The sequence below is a fragment of the Thermobia domestica genome, chromosome 9, assembly GCF_964235325.1.
Source record: "Thermobia domestica chromosome 9, izTheDome1.hap1.1, whole genome shotgun sequence".
Lineage (NCBI taxonomy): Eukaryota > Metazoa > Arthropoda > Insecta > Zygentoma > Lepismatidae > Thermobia > Thermobia domestica.
In genome coordinates, this window is record NC_137462.1 from 69079670 (window position 1) to 69104857 (window position 25188).

General features: G+C 35.4%; 1 protein-coding gene across 8 annotated transcripts in view; it reads right to left on the reverse strand.

Annotated features, from left to right (window-relative positions):
* LOC145694723 (uncharacterized) overlaps window positions 1-25188 on the reverse strand; it is a 629124-nt gene that overhangs the window by 111690 nt on the left and 492246 nt on the right. For all 8 annotated transcript variants that reach the window (XM_081771270.1, XM_081771268.1, XM_081771269.1 and 5 more), the window contains one exon: window positions 16236-21974. In XM_081771270.1, coding sequence (XP_081627396.1) covers window positions 16236-21897 — 5662 coding nt within the window. In that variant the 5' untranslated portion in view covers window positions 21898-21974. The remainder of the gene's footprint in view (window positions 1-16235; window positions 21975-25188) is intronic.

A 25188-nucleotide genomic window follows, 5' to 3' on the forward strand; every position in this document is an offset into this window, starting at 1 on the left:
CAGGTGTGTCGAGAGGTCCTGAATGTTCAATCAAGTGTTTAGTCATTCAATAGATAATGAAGTAACTGAAAATCAAGATAAAACTACGAATTAACATTTTCCTGTAAAAGTTCTGCAGTGAATATGATAATATCTTTGAACATTATTCTTTGATTCCTACAAAACTGTGCCATAGTTGACTACGCCCCCCCCCCCCTTCCGCAAGAAAAGTGCTTATTAATTGTGACTGTCCACTAAAGTTAGAAAGTGTTCGTGGATTCACTAATGAATAATTAATACAACTTATCTTGATAGTAAAACTAACTAAATGACTAGTCTTTGCACGAGGATAAATAGATTATGGATAATATTTGAATCACCTTCTTTCTTCGCATACGTATTTACATGAAAGTGAAATGATAAAAATTCATAAGATACTCTACTTTCGTCATAATTTTTTTAACTATCTAGAATGCGCCCTTTAATGATAAAAACCCAGGTGAAGGTGGGCATTGATTATATTCCAAAAGTCACTTCAAACGGGTAAGCCGTTTCCCCGGCCCGAAAACTATGGATTCGCCACTAATCTCAGTCATTCTGGAAATTTCATTGAAAAGGATGCTTTTCTGTGTCCCAATTAACTTGAAGAATGCTTTTGGGTCCCAATTTTTTAAACATTGATGTCATACTTGCAAACAGGAAGTATGCGCACACGCATTTGATACTGCAATCGCTGTTTGTACACGCCACGAAGCGTTACTGGTTCTTTGATTTACAAGCATGTATTTATCATTATGTCAAACAGAGACGATGATAAATGAAACATACTATTTTAAAACAATTTGTAGAATAATTGAGTTGTACAAAACTTGAGTACCTCGAGCAAACTTTACATACATGATATTTCTCAAAAAAGTTCAAATATGCCATGATAGACTCGAATGCTACACCACTGAACAGCTTGCTACTGAGCACTATAATGTCTTGAAAATGTATAATCAGAAAACAAATTAATTTAAAGATATACTCCGACATTAAGTCTTTCCGTTTGCAAAAAACTTCTTCTGAAGTAGCGCGGCAGATGCGAGAGAAAGTGCCGTGAGAAGCAGTTAATCCTCTAAGATTCATTTAATTTCTTGTATTTGGGGTTACAGACAGAAATGTTTAAATAATACGGTGATAGGTACATGGATAACTGCACGAAGTAGAAAAATAATTAGATTTTTTTCAACTTGAAGTTATTACATAGTAGTGTATACAAAAGTGTTGTCTCCACCGTATTAACTCCTGAATTTTTTATGGGATTACAATGAAAATGTGATGTTATTAATGCTCATTCTCATTATTGTTAGATAACTAAGCAGATGAAAACAGAGAGCTATTATCAAGTCCTGGTCAAAAGAGAATTGCCAAGTTTTTTAGATCAATCGCAGGCTGCATAACATGTGGAGAGGATGCAATTGACATTAGAAATGTTAAGAAAGATGGTGAAGTTTCGTGAGGAAGAAATCTCGATAGGGTATAAAAACTGAACGGGCAACACAGTGACGAATAAAAACCAATTAAAGGTCCGTGTACTGATAGAGAGAACCGTTGTGTGAGTACACTGGAGTTGTGTCCAGTGTTTCTTCCAGACATGTTTTTGAGGTCACATTTTTATTTAAAAATATTTTTTTTTCTTTTACAGCAGAGGAGGCATTACTTTGAGGATCACTTCTCTGCCTTGAGCCAATTTAGTTTAGCTTTTACTATTATATTAAAGCGTGTAGCCTACTTCTGAGCCCAGGATTTCCAATATCGTGGGGCTAACTGACAATCTATTGTAACAAGACATAGCAAATAGAAAAAGCAAAATGCTGGATTATCTTCTTTTATTATATATATCTATCTATCTATATATATAAAAGAGAACGCACAAATCCTTTGTTACCTCATCACGCTAATACGGCTGAACCAATTTCTTTTATTTTTGGGGGGTTATTAGGATTTGGACCCTAGATGGTTTTTATCATATCACTTTAATTTTTAATTACCAGTGTCTTGAGATAATTGACCATTCAAGTGTCCATAACGTACAAATCCTTTGTTAGCTCATCATAGCTAAATCTAACCGTATTTATATGCAACCCACATGACCGTGTCACTCGGCGGGTTAACATAAATGACAGGCGATATAATGTTAACATTCTTCTATGGTTTTTATCATATCACTTGAAAGCGAAAAAGTAAAAATTATCTAAGTAACAAAGTTTATTGCGTTCCAGGGTGACCGCAGCGAAGCGGAGTGAACGCTGCTAGTATATTATAAAATTGAAAGTAATTATGTTTGTAACTCTTAATCTCTTGAACCACCCGACCGATCTCCATCAAATTTTTGACGTAGATGAAGTTCTGGCCTGGGAGTGTTTTTAGCTAGGGGGAATTATATAATAATACTAATAATAAAAGTTAATAGCTTTTGAACCAAACGACCAATCTCGATCAAATTTTCAACATAGATGAGGTTTGTACCTGGGATGGATGTTACCATTTCACTTTGACGGAACAACATAAGAAAGGGGAAGGAGGAACAACATAGGGAAGGGGAAGGAGGGATAAAAATCAATAAATATAAAAATAAAAGTGACCATGTTCGTGAGTTAATAACTCTTGAACCACCCGATTGATCTTAATCAAATTTTAAACATAGATGAAGCTCAAACGTGGGAAGTTTATATTATTTCATTTTGACGGTAGATCTTAGGGGAGGAGGGATATTTGAAAACGAATAAAACTTAACTTTTGAACCACCTAACCAATCTCGATCAAACTTTCAACATAGGTAAGGTTCGAACCTGGGATGTTTTTAATATAAAAGTGATTGTCTTTGTGACTTCATCACGCTTAAACCATCCGACCGATCTTAACCAAAATTTCCACATAGATATGGTTCGAACCTGGGATAGTTTTTATATCACTTTGACGGTAGAACTTAGGGGAGGGGGAGAGAGACATAAAAATAAATAAAACTTAGTAACTCTTGAACCACCCGACGGATCTCGATCAAATTTTCAACGTAGATGAAGTTTGGGCCTGGAAAGTTTTTTTTATTATTATTTTTTTTAATATTTTCACTTTGACGGTAGAACCTAAGAGAGGAGAAGGGAGATTAATATATAAAAATAAATAAAACAACTCTTGAGACGTCCAACCAATCTCGATCAAATTTTCAACATACCCTGTAAATGACAGTCGGGCCTGAAATAATTTTTATCATTTAACTTTGACGGTGCAACGTAGGAGAGGGTTAGAAGGTGATATATGTAAAAACACAAAATGAAAGTGACTTCTTCACTCTTGAACCACCCAAACGATCTCGATCAGACTTTCAACATAGATGAGGTTCTTGCCTGATATGTGTTTTATCATTTCACTTTGACGGTGGCACCTAGGGGAGGGGGAAGGAAGGGAGATATATAAAACTTAATAACTCTTAAGCCACCGGACCGATCTCCATGAAGTTTGAATCTGAGATGGTTTCTGTCATATCGATTTGACGGTGTAACTTAAGAGAGGGGGAGAGACATTTGAAAATGATCGAAAATGACTGATATTTGTGTCGAATCTATAGGTATTGGGGTCGCTGAGATGAACAGTCACTTCTGATGCCGTTTAAATCCAAATTCGGCATCGCAACTTGGGGGAGGGAGAGGAGAGAGAAATTAAAATGATCGAAATGACCAATATCAGTGTCGAGGGACAATGATACCTCCAATGCCGTGCCCCGCAACATGGAGAGGGAAGAGGGATATATAAAAATCATCGAAAATGACCAATATCAAAGAGCGCTTTAGTAATAGTAAAAAGTGACTGACTAACGGAACATATTACCGTAATTTAACCCAGCGAAGGGGGTAATTGCTGCTAATATTATATTACATATATATATATATATATATATATATATATATATATATACTAGCTGAACCTGCGCTCTTTACACAGCGCATCATTCATATATGAGCATGAATCTCCTTGTTATTCCTCACATCTGTACATGTCCCTTTGCAGACACAAGTGAAATAAGTCTTGATAAAAATCGGCAAGAGATACCGTAAAGGGGAGATTCTTTTCGATTACTTTTTCAATATCTCGTACCGTTTGCAAGATTTGAGCCTACTTTCGGTTGGAGTTTTTAATTCATGTATGATCTGTGTTTTCTTTCTTCTTGCATGTAGTATGTAATAAGCAATTACATAAACTAAGTAACTCTCTGGCCTATGGAACCCGGAGGTTCAATGCCGCGTTCACAAAAGCTCTCCACTGACTTCTATCCTTAGCCAATTGGATCGTTCCCACTTTGTATTCCTATCTCTGCGAGATCCATCTTAATATTGTCCTCCCATCTGCGCCTACGTCTTCCTAATGGTCGTTTTCCGGCTGGTCTTCCAGTTAAGATTTTGAAAACATTCCTACTTTCTTCCAACCTGCCTACATGACCTGCTTACCTGAGCCTCCTAGATTTGATGACCCTAACAATGTTGGATAAACCGTACAAATTATGTAGTTCCTCGTTATGAAGATTCTGCCATTCCCTATTCCAGTTTCTCTTGGGTCCGAATATTCGTCTCAGGATCTTGTTCTCAAATACTTTCAATCTATGTTCTTCGTTCCGAGTACGAGACCACATTTTGCAACCATACAGAACAACAGGCATTCTTATCGTTTTATACATTTTAAAATAAGCTAATACATTACACATGCAATCAATTATAATGTCAGTGATATATGGTGTTCATTGGGCAAGTTAGCTGTAGTATTACATGTGCCAAATTGGTTCATTTTCGTCTTTGTCTTGGCATGTGCACTGTGTGTAAGATACGAATTTCTGGAGGTATTTTCCTATATTTTCAGTACGTCATATGTCCCTGAAGACGTGGGACATGATACAAATTTATTTTCACGCTCTATCAGAATTTGAACCATGGATTAAGAGATTTCTTTTCATATGTGTCGACTGTGGGTCAATGTCCCAAACAAAGAGGGACATTGATACAATTGTGTTCTAGTTAGTAGTTACGTTCTACCAAAAAGTGCACCAGATGTAATAGCAGAATGTACAACATTATTTTCCTAGTTTTCGCACGTGAGACGGTGTCCCAGCAGTAGTAGGACATGTTAACATTTGTCCATTAGCTACATATTGATACCAACGCATACATTGGCCACATTTCAATATCGATCATGCGATCCCAAGAGTGACATTCATTTAGTTACCCAGTTTCTTAGTAAGTCGCCTTGCACAATTTCAACTTGGACTCAGTTGTTGCATCCTTATAGGTATGCAACCGTACACACCATATTGCATCGGATTGATGGAATATTATTGGTGAATTTGCAATGGCTTTCATGTACTTGATGCTACTCCTGACATTTCCGACGCTTTGAACTCACGTTTACTTAGTATGAGTGCATTTTTTCTGGGTATTTTTCGTTACGTGTTTCCACACATGTGAATCACCCTGCTTCATCTATTGTGCTCTACCGACACTCCAGATGTCTTTCTAGAGCATTTGAGTACAAATTCGCTACACTTAAATTCAGAATGTCACTGTTGGCCAGCATCCGTACCTGCGATTATGCAACCACACACAACGGGCATGAAGGTGTCCGCCATTTTGTATTTGTTCCAGATATCGACTTAATACGAACGAATTATTGTTACCTGGTAGAAATCCTATCAATTCATATCCATTTAGACCAATTTTCATTTGGCAGATTATCCGGGACTCCCTACGTTCCTTTGGGGAATCCCTTGCGCGTGCATGGTAGGATTGTGAAACATGCAAAATTCAATACAGCAGGCATGACTTCTTCACTGAATTTTTTACCCGCCCTCTTTACGTTGGATAGTTTCCAAAATCCGAAACTATGTCCGATAGCCGAAAGTTCAAGATAACTTTTTTTCTTGTCTCAGTGGCAGGAGTCACCTCCCAAGAGTTGCAACACTTATTTTGCAACACCCGATATATAGTATATATAGTGTTATGGTATCTGATTATCAAACGTTTGCTTAATCTTATTACACATTATCATTGGTGCATTTAATCATAACCGTTTATTTCAGTCAAACAAAATTGTCTTTCCTTACCGAATATTCTAAGGAACAACTTTTGAGGTTTAATCTTAATAAAACTTGAGGTTTATTTGAAGTTTAGCAAACGTTTTTGTTTGTTTGTTTATTTTAATCATATTGTTTCTTAGCATATGGTACAAACACTGAAATGTAAAAGACGATTATTAGTTTGTGTGTATTTTAAAATCTGTTGTGAGGAAATGGCTTAGATAAGAAGCAACTGATAGAACACGCACAACGGAAGCTCATGCAATTAAGCGGGTTTCTAACAACAGTGTACACCATTTTAGTGATATATAAAAGAACGCAAGATGCAAATGAACATAATGGGTGATTGCATCATACTACAATACTGAATCATCGTCTCCAATTGCATAACTACGCACAACTAAGCCACGCGTAATTTAGTGCAACAGGCTAATTAAATGGGCTCTGTGTTGCCCATTATCACATTTCCTTTTAAAAACTTAGTTGCAGTAAACGAATTACAACACGTACTTCGGAACAATGATTACATATATATGTATAAATGTTCTCTCTTCGTAAAGAACCACATCTGTAAGATGATAAACATTTTACTTTTCTTTACCAGTCATTGTGTGATGACGAATAACAATCCTGCTGTGGCAAATAAAAACGGGAGATTGTCATCATAATAACAATAAAATAAAATAATCTCGCTTTCACAAGCTTGTGACGAAAGTAGGATATCAAATACTGCGCAGCAGAGCAACCAGAACTTCCTTCTGGGCTGGATCAGCTAATGTTAATCTATTAGGCCTACTCGTGAATATTCATTAAGAATGAAGCGAATGAGGTGACTTAAAAGATAAATATCCAAATAATCTTTTAAAAATGAAAAGCAATTGTAAACTATGATAACTATTGCCATGAAATTTACCAAATCATGATGAAAATGCAATTATTTCTAGTACGTTTCCCCAGAACGAAAAATAGTCGTCTTTCACTGATTTTAAGCTGATCTGAACTTACTTCCCTTAACAGGTTTCTTAAGTCCAACTTAAACTGTAAATTTGATGGCCAATACCTCGGGAACCAAACGTATCCACCTGACTAATTTCAAATATTGGTAAACATTAACAAGTTTAACATGCATACGGAATATCGTGATGTGCAGATCTTTGGTTCTTTCAAGTAATTAGATACTTCCATGGCTAATAAATTGAGAACCAAAGCTCCTCACACCATAATATTTCATATGTATACCTAAGTTCATAAAACCCTACCACCATGCCAATTTTGGTCAAGATCGGATGAATTTCATCACTTGCGTTTAATTTATTACCTAAGTATATTACTGAGTCCAAGCTCAATTTTGATGCCTAATACCTCGAGAACCTTACATCTACCGTATATTTTCATATTAAGCTAGCATGCGTACCAAACTCCTCCATACCAAGTTTGGCAAGATCGAATGGGTTTTATCGATCGCACTTTTGAGAAATTTCTTCATTCCCAACTTTGATGGTTTATCACTTGGGAATCAAAGATCCTCTCATCAATGCATAATATTTCATATGCATACTTTCGTCGAGATCTACCACCATGCCAAGTTTGCTAAAGGTCGGTTGAGTCTTGTCGATACCATGTAATATACAATGAATCTAACTCCAACTTTGATGGATAGTAACTCAGCAATCAAAGATCTGTACATCACACTAAGCTTAAAGAAATTCTAGCACCATACCAGTTTTGGTCAAGATCAGTTCCCTCAATCGCGTTTTAGTGAAATTTCTTGACTTTACTGAATTTAAATCCCAATTCGAAAGCCATTAGCTTGGAAACTAAAGATCTATATACCACGATATTCTATATTATGCTCAAATGAGTACATAGATTGTCAACGTCAAGATTTGTGTTCTTTTTCCCATAATGTACAGACATGCGTTACGCATTATCTGGCACAGTTTGGTGCTTGCAGTGTTAGTACCAGTTAAACAATTCTCAGGAAACTAGGTTTTTAAGCTGATATCATCACATGCCATGTCTAAACGGCATTGGAAGAAATTGTTTTTACCATTTTTATTTTTACATCCAATGTCATATGCCATTCTTACCCTTTTCGCATGTGTTCTTACTTATCTGGGACATTTCACTTTTTCAAGGGAAAAAAAATTACGAAATAATCAAACTTTCTTCGTGCGCAATTGTACTGATGTCATGTGTTTCATTCCGAGTTACAATAGTTTAAAGTTCACAGGACAAGACTTTGTGAACACTCTGTATTTATTTATTTTAATTTTATTTTATTTATTTATTTATTTTTACAGTAAGGCTCACATTCATTTTTAAGTGTGCACGCAACCACTATCATGATTCATATAAACCAATTAAATACTGCTTCCGCTTTCCTAATCCAAACTGAAGTATACTTTTAAAATTATGTAAAAAATAAATTTCTTCTTTAAAAAATGGTAATTCTATTTTTGGTTAGGAAAGTATTGCTCTAATTTTTTTTTTTTTTTTTTTTTTTTTTTTTTACCGCAGCATGTAAAATTTTAGTCATAAAAGTTATTTCAGGTAAACATGCACTTTAAAAAAATGTGAGACATTAAAAAAGTATGTATCGTGCAATGCATCGGCAATGCTCCGAATAATGTAAAATTTTATGAAGGGAAGTGAATAAGGAGGAAAAAGATCACTCCACTGTTTCGCACAAACTTTTTCGTTTTTTTTTCTTTCTTTGTATTTTTTTTAATGCGCACAGAAGGGAAAGTGCTTTCTCCTATTAACACAACAGAAATATTCTACTTTTTCATTTCGCTTCAAACATTGCTATGATTTCTATTTAAACTACCGCTGCTTTACATTGTTATTAAGAAAAGTTGGTTGCAAAAATGTTTTGTGGTTGATTAAACCTCGAGAGAAATTGTTTCTAAAGGTGCTACATAACCGCAAACTATATACCTAGATACTGTACTAAATTTTGTTCAAATATATTTTCTTTTAATATGTAGTAAGTCCATTCAAACATAGGTAAAACAAACACAATGCATGCACAATGCTACGTATTTACACTGATAGCAGAAACTATTGTAGTTACCTGATGTATTCTTATCATCATTACCTGTGCACACCATCATTACCGAGGATTTGCAGATGAGATAGCTGAGAAATGATATATTAGCTTGTTTCAACTAGTGAAAAGTCCACAAAGCTATGTACGTGAGTTGCTTTCTAGTACGGTTCCACTTATTTCTTTCATCTGTGTTGAGATATGCTTCTCTCCTAGTTGTTTGAACTTTTCTTACCCAATTTTGATAAATGAAATTATTTATAGATTTGATATACTATTATCGTTACCAATTAAGCATTTTATATTTTTTTTACAATAACATGATATGTATATTGTTTCTTATTAAGAAAACTACGTTGATTTCATTTGAAAGGATAGAGAGCCTCAATGCCTCGTATGGTCCTACGCTATTGGCAATGACACCCAATTTCAGTATACGCCGTTCTCTTTTTAATACGCGAACGGATTTAATTGGAAAAAATTATCTTGAAGTTGTCGACTGCAGAAATGGTCCACACCAAACTTACACAACTAAATACCAAGTGTCATGCTGAAAATCCATTTGGAGTCTGTTCAAACGAGGGTAATAGAAGAAATAGTTTTGAAGTTCTCGACTACAGAAAATGTTGACAACGAACTTACACAGATAAATACGACACCCTGTATTTATCTGTCTGATATACAATGCAACCCAGAGTTTGGGATAGTAGAACTTTTGAACCGGAAACAGTACACAAATAATGATTATACCAAAATGAAGCCTAGTTCATGCATATACTTTTAAATTAGGAAACCATGATTGAAGTACTCTAGGAACGATACAGTGTTACCAGATGTAACAGGTGTAAATAAATTATTTTACAAATCACGTAATTTGATTCATACGTATGAATGTTCTGTCTTAATTTCCAGTTTGTATAGTTGGAGTAGCATGGAAACTATGAAGCGGAAAAAATAATTTTTCATTTCCACCGATAACCAATCGGATGAGGCCTCTGTAAAGGGTAACTACGAAAATCGTAGTTCTCATAAATTAACATTCTGCTACTGATGTTTCAGTGCATCAAAAGGTGTGTTAAGGACCTGTCTACATCATTTTATTCCTAAAAACAATGAAAAAGAAACTTAAATTATCATGATAAAACTTTTACTTATATGCACCCGGCAACACTGCTATTCATCAGGAAGTGAATTGTCAGCTCTACAGCAGATGCTGGAAGTGCCCCAGTTTTGATTCAAACATGGTGAAACAGAATATAAGTGTTAATGTTCTCACTGCCACTGCGAATGTTTGTTTTCAGGTCTTGTATAGTTCGAAGATTGTTCTTGTATACCTCTTGCTTTAAGCAGCTCATAGAAATTTATAGCAGTGTTGCCGGGCATGTAAGTAAAAGTTTTACCATGATAATTTCAGTTTCTTTTCAATTGTTTTCAGGAACTGCATAGTGTAGACAGATCCTTAACACACCTTTGATGCACTGAAACATCAGTACTGTTACCAATTCAGAATGTTAATTTATGAGAACTACGATTTCCCTATTTACCTCTTACAAAGGCCTCATCCGATTGGTACGGGTGGAAATGAAAAATTCTTTTTTTCCGCTCCATAGTGTCCAAGCTACTCCAACTATACAAACCGAAAATTAACGACAGAACATCCATGCGTATGATTTATGAGTCAACTTACATGATTTGTAAAACAAACAAACATAACATATTATATATATATATATTACAACAGTATGTTGTACTAACAACGGTATGTTGTACTATTATTTACCTGTACCAGTCTTAGAAAGATGATCAGAGGTGCGACAACGGAGCATATTTTGTAAAGAAGAAGAAAAATTGTATTGTAAAGATTATTAGTGCTCCTTAGTTACCAAGAATTAAAATATAAAAATAAGTAAGATTGTTGAGTAATTGATGGCAGGGTTATCTGAAGAATTGATGTTTTAGGAAGTTAATAGTTTGTAATAGGTATATTTAAACGAAGGTATAAATAAACAATATTTACGTTTCAATGTCCTGTTAATTAATATTGTGGCTCAAGAAATATTTATTAAGAACCAGTGGTGTTATATAATTAAATGGTGCCTTCACACCGGGAAAATATTTATTAAGAACCAGCAGTTACAATATATATATATATATATATATATATATATATATATATATATACCTTCGGTTACATTTGGCAACACTGTGTGGTTTCTAGGGTACTTCAATCGTTGCTTCCTAGTTTAAAATTATATGCATGAACTAGGCTTAATTTTGGTATAACCATTATTTGTGTACCGCTTCTGGTCAAAAGTTCTACTATCCCAAACTCCTGGTTGCATTGTATGTTGGACACCCTGTAGCAGTTGAGACATTAAAAATATTTTAAGCTGCTCTTGAAATAAGACTGACCGGATTGGTCCCAATGATGCACAAGTTATATCCACAGACGAGCAAATTTCAAATGGAACCAAAAATATATGCTATATAATTATTTAAAAAAAAAAAAAAATACAGTTCAACCAACAACTGCAGAAAGTTACACCAAACAATGCGCCTATATCATACTTAGGATTAGTTAAGTTTGGCATTAAACAAATGTCCTGACAAGTAAACATTCGTAAGTATTGTGTAAAAAAAAATAGTAAAAAGAACTTAGATGACTACTAATGCAGTCCTTAAATAAACCAAGAATTTAATTATTCGTTTATTTTATTTTAACAAACTTCCTGATACCACCTAGCCTATGAACACAAAAAGCAACCACAACGGGATTGGGGGGGGGGGGGGAATTACAAGAAATTCGGCCAGGCTTTACACATTTAAATTATTTCGGCAATCGCCATATGGAATTGAGGGGTGCTGGAGGAACTTGACATCGAACATCTGATTCCAACCCGGAACTTCCCGATTGCAAAGCAGGAATCTCTTCACAATTCAATAACCTTTCTCGTAAACGACAGCCTCAAAATTCATTCGAAAACATTGATATATTTCCATTATCTTTACAGCAACAAACCACAGTAAAGTAAAACTCCAATAACTGTTCATGATTTGGACATTATAACACACAAATCAGTGCGTGTAGTTTCCATACAAATTCAGAAGAAAAAATGAATGTCACATTGTCTCCATGTTTTTTACCTACATGAAAAAATACAATATGCCCGGTTAGACGAGGACACATGATAATTATCCTACACAAATTTTCCCCTTTCCTTTTATGTTTGATGTTTACAGTTTTGTTGTTATGGCCACCGCCTTTATGTTCTGGACATTTTGTATGTCTTATCACGAAACTGGATCTATACCACAACCCAATAAACTAAATTTATACATGGGATAGGAACGTGTATTAAGTTGTGATTTTTAGCAGTTTGCATGCAGCGACGAAAACTATATAAGTTTAACTAAACCGCAAACACGAAAATAATGCGAACAATGTATTCCTCGTAACTTCAATCATACTTAAAGATACAACCTGTGATTTCTCTAATAATTTGAAATTTCTCTCTTATTGTATTTATGAGGAAGCACACATACATGTTTATGTGTGAGAGAAATCAACGTTAAGGCTATACAACATGGACAGTTAAAATCAAAAGTAAAGTGGACATTTGATATTTCAATTTTAAGTTCAGAATAGTATAAAAGATTTTTTTAAACAAAATTCACTCAATTTGTAAAAGAGATCAGGCAAACTGTCATATAAAATTCGCAGTTCCATTGATACAGGCTATTATTCTCTAATTGGTTAGTTTACTTAGAAATTTCTAACTGAAATCCACTTTTGATCAAAAACTATACGGTGCGAACAACTTCATTTCAATTATATAGGGTGTTCCAAAATGAATATCGGAATTTTAAGACTGTAGTATTTATTACATTTAACGTATAAATAATACATTAAATGAAACAAACACTCTAACAGTTTTTGCTACAAGTGTTCAATGTGAGCACCATTCGTCACACGGCACACAAGGGGTCGATAGACGAGAAAGGCTCATAATCTTTCTGCCGAGATATAGCACAAAATACATTCAATTTAAGGGAGCCTCGTTGGAACTATATCTCGTGGGGATTTGCTGACCTCCAGATGCGAACATTATGAGTGTTCACATCACCACTTAGGTGAAACGTCCATTCATCACTGAAGACTATACGATCCAGAAAATCTTCATTGTCATGCAGCAACATTTCATTTGCAAAGTTGGCACGTAAAGCGTAGTCTTTAAAGTTTGTAGCAACTGCAAACGATAAGTACGTAGTTGTATGCGTTTCCTTAAAATTCTTCACACAGACGGTTGCACTATAACTACAGATTCAGTCGTTGCAAAATGTACAACACAAAAAACTTTCTGCTCACTAATCGCCATCTTTGCTACTAGCGCTTTCTAACGGCAGGCAGAGAAAACAGTGGATACGCATGCGTGCGTACGGAACTGTTTTGAGTTGCACCCTCTGTGGTTGCACTTTTATCTGATGTATTATTTATATAACTGATTTTAAATTCTGTTAACAATAATATAAGCTTCACTGTCGAATTCCCAGTCAACTGGCATCGCGAACATGATGTGTAGTAAGTAACCATGCTTAATTTTTTTTTTCTTTAGAGTATACTTTCAAAGCTTCAAAACATAAGGGCCTCTCCGGTTCATCATAAGGACCAGAATGTGTCACATGATCAGGTGGAAAGTCACGTTGTGTGCGAAATCGAGTCTGGAGATTCCAAATCCAGACTGGAGATATTTCAAACACTTAACCTCCGCATGGAGGGACCTGGGTAATTCGAAGATGATGCATATACTTTATCATTATCATTGATTTTACTCAAACAACTTGACTTTTGAAAATGTTCTATCCATATTTACTTTACGTGCTATACATCGTTTTTAAGCTCTTCGTTATGTCTTTACAATAAGTTTTCAACTAGCCATCTCCTTATTATAATGGCTATATGGACGAATGTGGCTATGGTTTGAGATATGTGGACGAATTCATTTTTTTTCATTGATTTTAATGTTCATGTTTCGTGAGTTTTATACTATGTTCTATTCATTTCAGGACAATTTCTTTTTTGAATGTTGAATCTATATAGTCTGTTTTATATTTACCCTGAATTTCAGCCATCTCCCTCTTTGGTTTTTGAGAGTAATGAAGGAATTGTTTCTCATTGATTTTCCACTGACATTAATGTTGACGTTTCGTGCTTTTTTTTTCTTTTTTTTTTTTTTAACTATGTTCCATCTATTTTAGGACAATTTGCTTTTGGAATATAGAATCTATACGGCCCCTTCTACTGTTTGAGCTGAATTCCAGCCATCTTCCCCAAAGTCTGTTCACATCATTGCAACCAGAAGGCCCTTTCTCGAAAGAAAACACCTAAATCTATTTTTTAATTAGCTAAGTCCCCTAAATCTAGATTTTCAGTAGTTTACTCAAAAACTGTGTAGCCGAGACCAATGACGTGGATCTGAAAGCGTGGTGGAAAACGGCCTATTCTGTAAAAGTTGATCTTGTATGATGATCTGTACCCACGCCAACTGCGCCGGATTCAAGTTCTGGTTGTGGTTCGGAGGGCACGTTAAGTTCATAAGTACGGAGATTCATTCGGAGAGTACAATCGCCATGTTGCATAAGACGTAAAACACGGGGCAACTAGGAAGCTACCTGAATTACGAAGTATTGAAGTTTGGCCTCAAAAGCCAGAAATAATAGCGATGTGCTTACCATACAATAGACTGAAATAGTGATGTCATTTCCTCTTCGTTACCATGGTGATCGCCATTTTTTTTTATTTTAAACAAATGCACGAAGCGATACGAATACTATGAAGTATACTGTTAACAAGAACATACAGTTAATAATAATTTCAGAATATTTTGAGGACAAAATAAAGTTGATAGAAAAAGATACAGATTAAGAATACGGGACCAATATTAAGAAAATTTACGAGTGAAATCTAGTAATTAACGAAGTAACACATAAGGAATCTTTTTCTACAGCAGCCACATCTCTAGGTAATCTGATAAGATAGAAATTGCGTAATGCCAGCGCCATTACTACGTAATGCACAATGAACAAAAGCAACTATACGCAATGTAAAATCTCTAAGGTACAGACTGATGAGATGATGGCACAATGAAAATAGAACAAATATACAATTTGTCTACAAGGAAAAATAATTGCCTACTTTGAAAATAATGTTAATTATATTGGCGTATTTAGATATTTTACGCCCATCCTTTAAAATATAAGTGCACAGTTACAAGGGTTTCAAAATAAGCAAACAAACAATCAAAAAAAGGACACGAAGCTTGTGACCATATGAGTTCTGAGAATTTTCAATCTGGACCAATTTCTGATCGATTAGCATGCATCGGATCTTTCCTCATATTTCCTACTTACCTTAAAAATATACACTGATAGTACAACAAGAAAACATCCAGATGATGAGTGGCTCAGCATAGGTTTTAAACACTATTTCTGTAGACTTACACGTTTGGAATGTAATGTATAACACTGATGGTACTAAACAAAAGTTTTCCAGAATTATTTAAATTTAATATCTGATAATAAATAAGCTAAATATATCTTAACACTTAACGTAACCTCCAAATGTATAAATCACAAAATCTGCGCTAACAGAAGAAACATTTAACTTTCAACGGTTGACAAATTTTAACATACTATTGCTTGCTTTTTCTGTTTTTATAGTTTCAATCATTGGATTTTTTTTTAAACATATACAAGTGTTTTTTTTTTTTTTTAACTCTAAGACATCACTGTTTTCGCTTCGTATTTAGGTTCTTAGGCCATCTTGTTTAGAAAATAAAACTACAATCACTATGGCAACGAGACGTCATGCTATTTCAGTCTATACTCGATAAAAATCACTCAGGTGCTCACGTCTTTTAATGTAACACGTAGAATTTTATAGTTTTACTCCAGATCTATTGTCTATTTAACGTTTAAGAAAACACATATAACTTTTTGTCATTAAGCTGTAATCACAGCTTTCAATTAGTGCTAATTATCTACATCTAACAAATACATTACATATTAAAATTAACAAAACATTAACATGCATATTTCAGGAAATACCTGATTTCTTCCTCCGTTTCTCAACACCTTGAATCTTCTCTTCACTGGCTCTGCGATTCCTCCTCCGTTTGCGTTCAGGCTTATCTTGGACATCTTCCTCTGGTTTGTTGTTCGTATCTGTTCTCTCAACAGATGGCTCAACAGTCAGTGGAGATGCACCATCGCGATCTACTTCTGTGTCAGTAGACTCTGAATGTTCGGAATTATTACCTTCACACGCATCAAGATCAATCTGCAGTTCACAAGGACTCAATGAACTACGATCATCTGTGTCATTATCCAAATCGATTGTCAACGTTTCGCTATCATCATGCTGAGCTTGCTCAGTTTCTGTACCTTCTTGCTCGACAACAACAGTTTGAGAATTACCATCTTTGTTCAGCTCAATATTATTCTTCGAGTCCTTTTCTTCAGTTTCTTCAGACTTACTACTAGTATGATTAACACAGTTTGATCCGTTTTCGGTATCAACCTTACCATCACTATCAACCTGATCATCAAAATTGTTGTCTGCTTCCTTTCTGCTTTCTTTATTCTTTGTTTCCTCTTTGTTACTCCTCTTACCAGTATCAGAATCTTCCTTTGTCTCTTCTGTTTCTTCACGTTCACTCATTTTATTACCATCTGATTTATCTGATAACTCATTGCTCAGATTATTTTCCAAGTTTTGGGTTGAGGAATATTTGTGCGTTTCCTTAGTGACCAAGTTACTCTCTAGTTCCTTCTCAACAACTTTGTCAATTATTTGATCTTTATTGGATTCGTTACTCTCCTCTAGAGTTCTACATTCGTCTTCTAATGTTTTTTGCGATTGTGTACGCGTATCAGATACAGCTTCTTGACTGTTATGAACAGCATCAAGGGAGTTAGCATCTAAGACTTCTGTTTGTTCTTCATGATTTTTATCAACAATATTATTCTCCAGAACTTTCTCAGTGCCCACTTCCTCAACAGTATTTGAATCTCTTGATACAGACTCCTCATTTACTCTTTCAACTACAATTTTATCTCCATCATTTACGGTCACCTCTTTACACATTTTATCACTTATACCATTTATATGTGGTACACCAGGTTTATCTAATGCGATATCTTCACACATTTTATTAAGTTTTTCACTTACATCTGAGTTGCTTATTTTAGTGTTTTCACACGATTTATCAAAAGAATCTTCACTAGCATCCTGAGCATTAGCACTACTTATTTCAGTTTCTTTGTGTGTATTCTCAACAGACCATTTATCTACATCCTGAGCATCAGCATTATTTGTTTCATCTTTTGATTCATCAATTTGAACTTCACTTATATTGCCAACATCACACTTATCTACTTCAGCAACTTCGGGTATTTCGTCAACCGATGTTTCACTTACATTCGTTTTATAAGATTTATCTATTTCACTGTCTTCACATGCTTTACCAAGAGAAGTTTCAGTTTCAACTTGAACACCATTATTATACACTTTGGTATCATCGCATGTGTTACCAACAGAGGCACCATTGACTTCCTGAGCAGTGGTCTTAAGATCATTATCATCTTCATATACTTTATTGTCATTGAGTACGGTGTTAGTGTCTTCGAGTTCTTGTATACTTTGTATTTTTGAATTTTCAAAGTTTTCTCGACTCAAATCTGCATGCTCTACTTTAGTGCTAGATTCATGTTGAAATTCACGATTAACTTCCTTATTTTTCTCAGATTGTACTGAATCATTATTCTTTCTTGCTTTTTCTCGTTTCAAATCTCCAAAAGTTTTCGTACTATCAAATCGATCACCTAACTTCTTATCGTGTTCTTTCAGATTTCTTCGAGATTTCCTCTGAGTGTCATTTCTCTGTTTCTCACGTTTTCTCTTGCGACTTTGTAGTTTATCAGCATGCAGAGACTTACTGCTCGCTTTAGCTGAATCCTTTTCGTTACATGACTTATAGTGTGCTAAGATGCTTGCTATTCTCTTTTCTACTGTTTCTTCAGAACGTACTTCTTCGTTATTCAAACTTTCTGTGCTTTCGCTGGTAAACACATCCGAGCGGCTCCTACAAGCATCGTCGCTAGATGTATATTTTTTATAGGAACTATCAATAGGTTCTAATGGATACAAGTCATCTGTATCTTCGATGTCTTTGTCCACAGAAGTAGGATTTTCTTTCTGTTGTTTCAATTTCTTTGGAATATGAAGTGTGGCCGACAACTTAGGACCTCTTTTCTTTCTCGGAGTTTTCTCTTCTGATTTTAAAGGTTCATAAGATTCATTATTATTAGTATTCTGATTTTCTTCATCCCTTTTACCATCTGTTTTTGCACTACTGATACCTTCAGCAGCACTAATCCCTTCATACTCGTACTTCTTCCTTTTAACATCATCAGAAGTTTTCTCTTCCACTGCTGACTCTGTGTGGCTCACTACTTTAGTTGTCAATTCATCATCTTTTCTTCTCTCACGTGCTTTGCTTGCTCTCGATTTCTTAGCGTGCTGTATATTCCAATAAATTTTCTTCTTCCTACGTCTTCGGTTCACCAGACTTGCTCGATTGCCTGGCTTTTGTTTTGGTTTGGAGGCTACAACGGGCTTCACATCATTGACTGCATTGAATTCAATGCCTCTGCCTTTATTTGCCACTTTGCTGGTAGTTTCATCTTCAATTACTGTTTCTTCGTGATCCACACCGACATCTAAGGCCGTTTCTTGAATTTCCGCTTCAGTTTTATCCTCAGCTACTTCAGTTAACTCGATGCATGAACCCGGTGATATTGTTCCTCCTTCTGGTGTTGCAGTGCCATCAAGGACTGAATTCTGCAGCAATACAATCAGACCCAACGAACTGTCTTCATCCTCTGGTTCTTTCAATCTACTATCTGATGGTAATAACATCTTTTGCGAGTCTGTTTCATCTTTCGTTAGTGGTGGGCTATCCATTGTTTCAGATTCAGTAACTGAATTGTGGCTTGTGGAAGTATTTTCGATCGTAAGAAAATAGTTTTCTGTAGATGAACTTTTAATCACATTTACATTAATATGCTCTTTACAAACATTGACCACCACAGTCTCATCATCATCACTTTTCTGTTTCACTGCTATTATTACATTACTATCCACTTGGTTGTTGCTAATAACTGTGTTTTGAGTGTCTCCTACATGGACTATAACTCCTTTGGGACTTGTGGAATCAATGCCCACTACACTTTCTGAGATGGAAGCTCTTCTCTCTACTTTGCCGATCTCATTAGTTGCATCAGCATCCCTTGTTGCTAATATATCTTCAACCGTAGTTAGTTCTATGCTTTCATTCAAATCTCTAAATTGTTCGACTTCACGAACTGATTTTGACTCTACAGAATTACCACTTTTTCTTTCGTCATCATCATTGCTTTCTAAACTGTCTGCAATAGTATTTGTTTTATTCTCTTCTGAAGTATCAAGTTCCATAGGGTTGTCAGAAGAAGAATTACTACAATATCTATCTTCATTAAAATCATCAGACTGTCTTTTATGAATTTCTTCAGTAGAAGTTTTGTCCTCACGTATATCGCTATTTGTATTTGCTACAGCGCGTTTTTCATTCTCACCATGATCAGCTACCCGCAACGTTGACTCTTTGTTCTTCAAATGTTCTGTCTCGAGACCAACTTTCACTTTAGAACTTGATGTACCCAGTTTTGAAGAATTTTTATGTAATTCATGAGGTTTATGATGTTTGAATGAAGTGTCTTTAGAAATGCGTTTCACATTATCCAAGTGACGTCTATCGCGTTCCGTTTTAGACATATTCGATTTTTTTGTTACAATTTTCCAGGTTTTATTCTCATTCCTAATCATAAGTTTATTATCGTATGTTGTTTTAGATTCATTTCTTAAGTTACTCTCAGATGACTTGTCTCTGGACTGTAATCTTAAATATAACGGAACATTACTCTTTTCTGGTGATTTAGGGCCAGAACTAGACGAATACACTTCTACAGATTTTCTTCTTTTACTATTTTTGCTATGTTTCTCGTCTTTTCGGTTAATAGAATGATTCTCTGATAATGGCCTAAGTACCGAAGGTTCCGATCTTCTTCTTTTGCTTACTTTCATCACTGATTTTTCTTTGATTGCTATTCGTTTTAAACAAAATAATTTTTTCGAATTAACGTCCTTTTTCAGCGGTTCTTTAAGGTACGTATGAGAATCTGACTTTCTTCGTTTTCGTCTTTTCACTGCCGAATGTTTTGTATTGTTCTTCTTTACACTAAGGTCTTCCTCCTCATGACTTCGTATTATCGTAGACAAAGGAGTTGTAATTAACGGTTCCGAAGATCTACGTTTTGATTTGTATGAAGAATGATTACTACTGCTCTCGTTAAGACCTAGCCGTGATTCACTGTCTGTTTTATTAGAATGCGAACTATCATATTCGTGTTCACTTTCCAGAAGTGCACTAGAAATGAGCGGACTTCTACGTAAATATTCTATACTTTTGTCTTTGAAACTATTAAAAATAGAAACTTGACCTCCACAGGTTTTGGAATCTTTTCCGGATTCACTGCCACACTGACACACCGTTTCGATAAGTCCTTCTTCACCTATATCAATTAAATCTTCTAAATTAATGTGGACAGATAATGCTTCATCACTTTGATCAGAAATATCTAATTCCTGTTTTACATGAGTGACTTCACCCATATTTGAGCATAAATAGTTATCTTGAATATTATCCATTTCTTTGGTATTTCCTTCATCATCTGATTCGCACACATCCAAATAAACGCTCTCTCTACCTACTATTCTACTACCTTCAAAATTTACAGTTCCTTTATCACTCTCACTCTCACTACATTCTTTAACGTCTGTTGATTTCGAAGTTTCATTAGGCGACTGGCACACGTAATTATTTTTAAATATACTATCTGAAGGCGGTTCATTTTCTTGATGATTATTTTCACGTAAATAATTACCGTAATACGGAGATCGTCTACTACTACCATTTTGAATTTCTGCAACACTATCCTCGTGAAAATCTCTATAGCCTTGAAGCACAGAATAATTTTCAATATCACCTACACGGCAATTTCTGATATCAAGGGGTACAAGACATGGCGGAGAAGATGCACGTATTTGATAGCTACCGTCACTGTAAGGCACCACAGCATTGGACTTCTTCACAACATCTTCAAGCCTTTCCAATAAAACGCAAGGCTGTCGAATCCGACGAGACGGAACCTTCTTCTTTTTGTGATGCTTTCGGTGGGTTTGTCTCGAAGATGAGTTTGAGCTCCGTGATACAGTGAACGGCGACGGTGTTCGCAACAGAGGGTATTTCTGAAAGTACTCTAACTCTTTGCTCGCAGCGCGACGACAAGCTAAGTAACGTAAAGAATGTGTTCCAATTTCTTCGTCTTTGGCACTTTTCTCCCTGAGAGAATCATCACTGGCAGACTCTATTGTAGCAGCACTATTCTTGGGTCTTTTGTCCTCTTTAACACTGCTATAAGTTGTTAACTTGTCATTAACTGACTCACCACTACTAACTGATGCTGCTGTTACCAACTGCTCACTATCAAGATTCTGGTTGATACACGACATTTCTATCATAGCAACATCAGAACAATATTGTCTTCCATGCATCTCGTCTTCGTTTGTTGAATAGTATGGTACATGCATCATAACTGAGTAATTTAACATCTCATGGAAAGCTTTCCTGTCGATGCCACGCGATACAAGAAGTCCTCAATGCTTCCAATAGTCCTCCATGAACAATACTGAAAAGAACAAAAGATTGAAGTTAAATTAATGTCATACAAAAAAACTTCAAACTAATTATGATAGGTAATGACATTGACACAAAGCGAAAATTACACGCATCCTCTAAGATCAAATTCTATTATAAAATTCTTCTAAATAAAAACTATAAAATAACTAACAATGAAATAAACACAATACGTAGAAAATTTAGAAATCACTAAATTATCAGAAATTAAACTTTTGAGATGCAAACAAATAAATCATCGTGATATGCTTCTATGAAATATAGCCAAGGAACAAATCACTATACATTCGAACAACGGAGTAAATATTTCCCCACAACTAACATAAATGAACATTATAAAATTTACACTCTGAACCAGAGTATGCTTTATAATAAACCTAATAGCTGCAAAAATCACATGAGAAATCCATAACCATTCTAGGATAATGGTTCGCCCATCAATCTCTTCAGAATAGAACTGCCTTTCGAACGGTACCATTCACGTGTCTCCATCATGTATCTGAGGCGGGAAACTCGCAAAGAAAGGGATTTTTTGGTTAAAATATTTCTGTTTTTAAACTTTTTCCCCTTCTGTATCCCTTGTTTTAACGCAGATTTGAAAAAAAAAATCTGATAAATACTACTCGGTGGAATGAATGTTGTGTAAAATTTCAATCTTCTAGGTGCAAAAGTAAGCCCACCAAAAAATAATGAAAATAGGCCTAACAAAAGAAAAAATATATTTTTTGAAAGTTATGACGTCACCACCTTCTATGTTTCGACACAGAAAGGCGTGAAACCATACGTAACGTGTTCTACAATGCGCCTAGACTTGGGAAAAAAAAAAAAAACGGACGAAAAGGCTCACATAGGAGAGTTATGGGCCTAACGCAAAATTCCAGAAAACACCCGTATGGTATAAATTGTACCATAGGACCTTAAAAGGGTTCATATATAGATGTTGGAGCGAGTTTGTAGCAAATTTGTAGAAGTGACGATATAAAGTGGATTTTTCCCCTAATAAATAAATGCATATCCGTCCAAGTAGGCCTACGCCTCATTGCGACTCTTGAGACCTTGACATCATGCAGTAGATTTTGCCATTCAGATTTAAGAAAAACGCCTGCAATATCCGTCAACCCGCTGTACGAAATTCTTCTACTGGTTGTCTAACAAAGATATTAACCTTATCTTCTCTCTAGCTACAATATTAATATTATGGGCTCAAAACGGTCCTTAAAATATTGAGTAGAACAATAACGGAACGATCTTTGAAAATTTGAATGAAAATCTGCAGGTCTACACAGAATTTGAAACAGGCCAGTGGAAACAAACGTTTCTAGAACTTGTAATTTCAGAGCTCTCATTGTCGTAAAGAATTGGTCACATTTCTTGCCATTTTAGTATATAGATTATAACACTGAATGAAATTTGTAATAGAAAGTTCAGCCAAATTTTGGCACACAACTTATGACCGAATATTTTCTTTGGCAGCAATTAAGTGGTATCCGATTCAACCACTTGGGTTATTTAAGAGGTTTATTTCTTTTCTTTCTTTTTTTTTTTTTAACTGAAACTAAAACGTCATGGCCGTTATTATGGGAATTCCGGACTAATTTGCTAGTTGTATAAGTAATAAAAAATATGTAGGTAATTTTATTACTTCTCTGTTCTTGCTTTTTTTTTAAAAAAAATAATGCTAAAATAAAGCTCTAACTAGCGAAAACTTCAATTCTGATTTAAGGCATGACGAATGCGAATGTTCGTTCAGGGTTTCCACATTATTATATATTGTAAGGATCCCCACGTTGCCGTACCAGGCAATAACCACGTGTGAACTACATGTGTTGATAATAAACACAAACAAACAGACGACGTTCCCGAAGAGGAGTCGATCACCATCGCCAACAGTCGGAAGGACGAGAATCGACGATGGAAGCCGACAAGACAGAATAAAAAGGACCTGCACACTTCGACCAACATCAATCTTCCCGGATTGATCACAATACCTAAACCCCTCTCACGACGCTTGGTCACCGAGAGGTACCTATCCTTATACCCACGACGCTTGGTCACCGGGTTCCTTTCCTCTTCCTCACGACGCACGGTCACCGAGAGAGAGATATCTAATCTACACCCCTCTCACGACGCTTGGTCACCGGGCTCCCATCTAATCTTACCTAATATTAGTGGAATTTCTTATTATTTGTGTACATAAACTTTTTATAATAAAAGGTGAAGGGAAAAGTCCAAATCCCGAGTACATTTATTGCTCTACCCGAGAAATCTTTACATGGTGGAGGCGCCGGATAACGATCCGATTAAGTGGTATCCGATTCAACCACTTGGGTTATTTAAAAGGTTTATTTCTTATTTCTTTTTTTTTAACTGAAACTAAAACGTCATGGCCGTTATTATGGGAATTCCGGACTAATTTGCTAGTTGTATAAGTAATAAAAAATATATATACAGAGTAATCAGTGGCGTATTTACTATTTCGTTTCGGGTGGCTTTGCTACCTTTATTCCTGGAAATGTGAAAATTCTGTAAGATATTTGATTTACTTTAAATAGTAGCCTGAATTATATTTCGGGGTCTTAAGCCCGAGAGCTCCCTTAAATACGCCACTGAGAGTAATCATAACAATATACGGTAATAGAAAAATACGTATATTATGGTGGTTTATTCTAGACATATTCCTTTTATTCTTTTTGGCACATTTTAATTTTGTAGTTCTTGCAAAGTATCCTCTACCGCTTGTTAATGAGCTACAAACATTTCCCTCGGAGCAAAAGATGTTTTGAGAAAATCATATCTTAAAACCTCCGCTACATTTCGACAAGTTGTCAGGTTCCAAGTTGACAATTAAGATGGTTAGTTTTCACCTTGAATTACTAAAGCTCCCCACTGATGAAAGGGGCCGTTATAGCTAAGGGTTTTACCAAAAGAGACAGAGTAAACAAATACGTTTCCTGAATTCCTGTACGTGATTATTCTTATTCACATCTTCCTTCACCACCCCTTTATCAGGGTAGTGTTCTGGCCATTGACTTCCAAGAACAAATCGTGGTAATCCATGTTTCTTTGTCCTCGGACATAAATACAAAACATTTGTCTCGGGAATACGAAAGAATTAAGAAAAATAACAAAACGGTATTCTGCGTGGCCAAGATACGCAGCTCCCAATTTATCATTATCGTCATTGGGTAAACATTGCTTCAATGCGG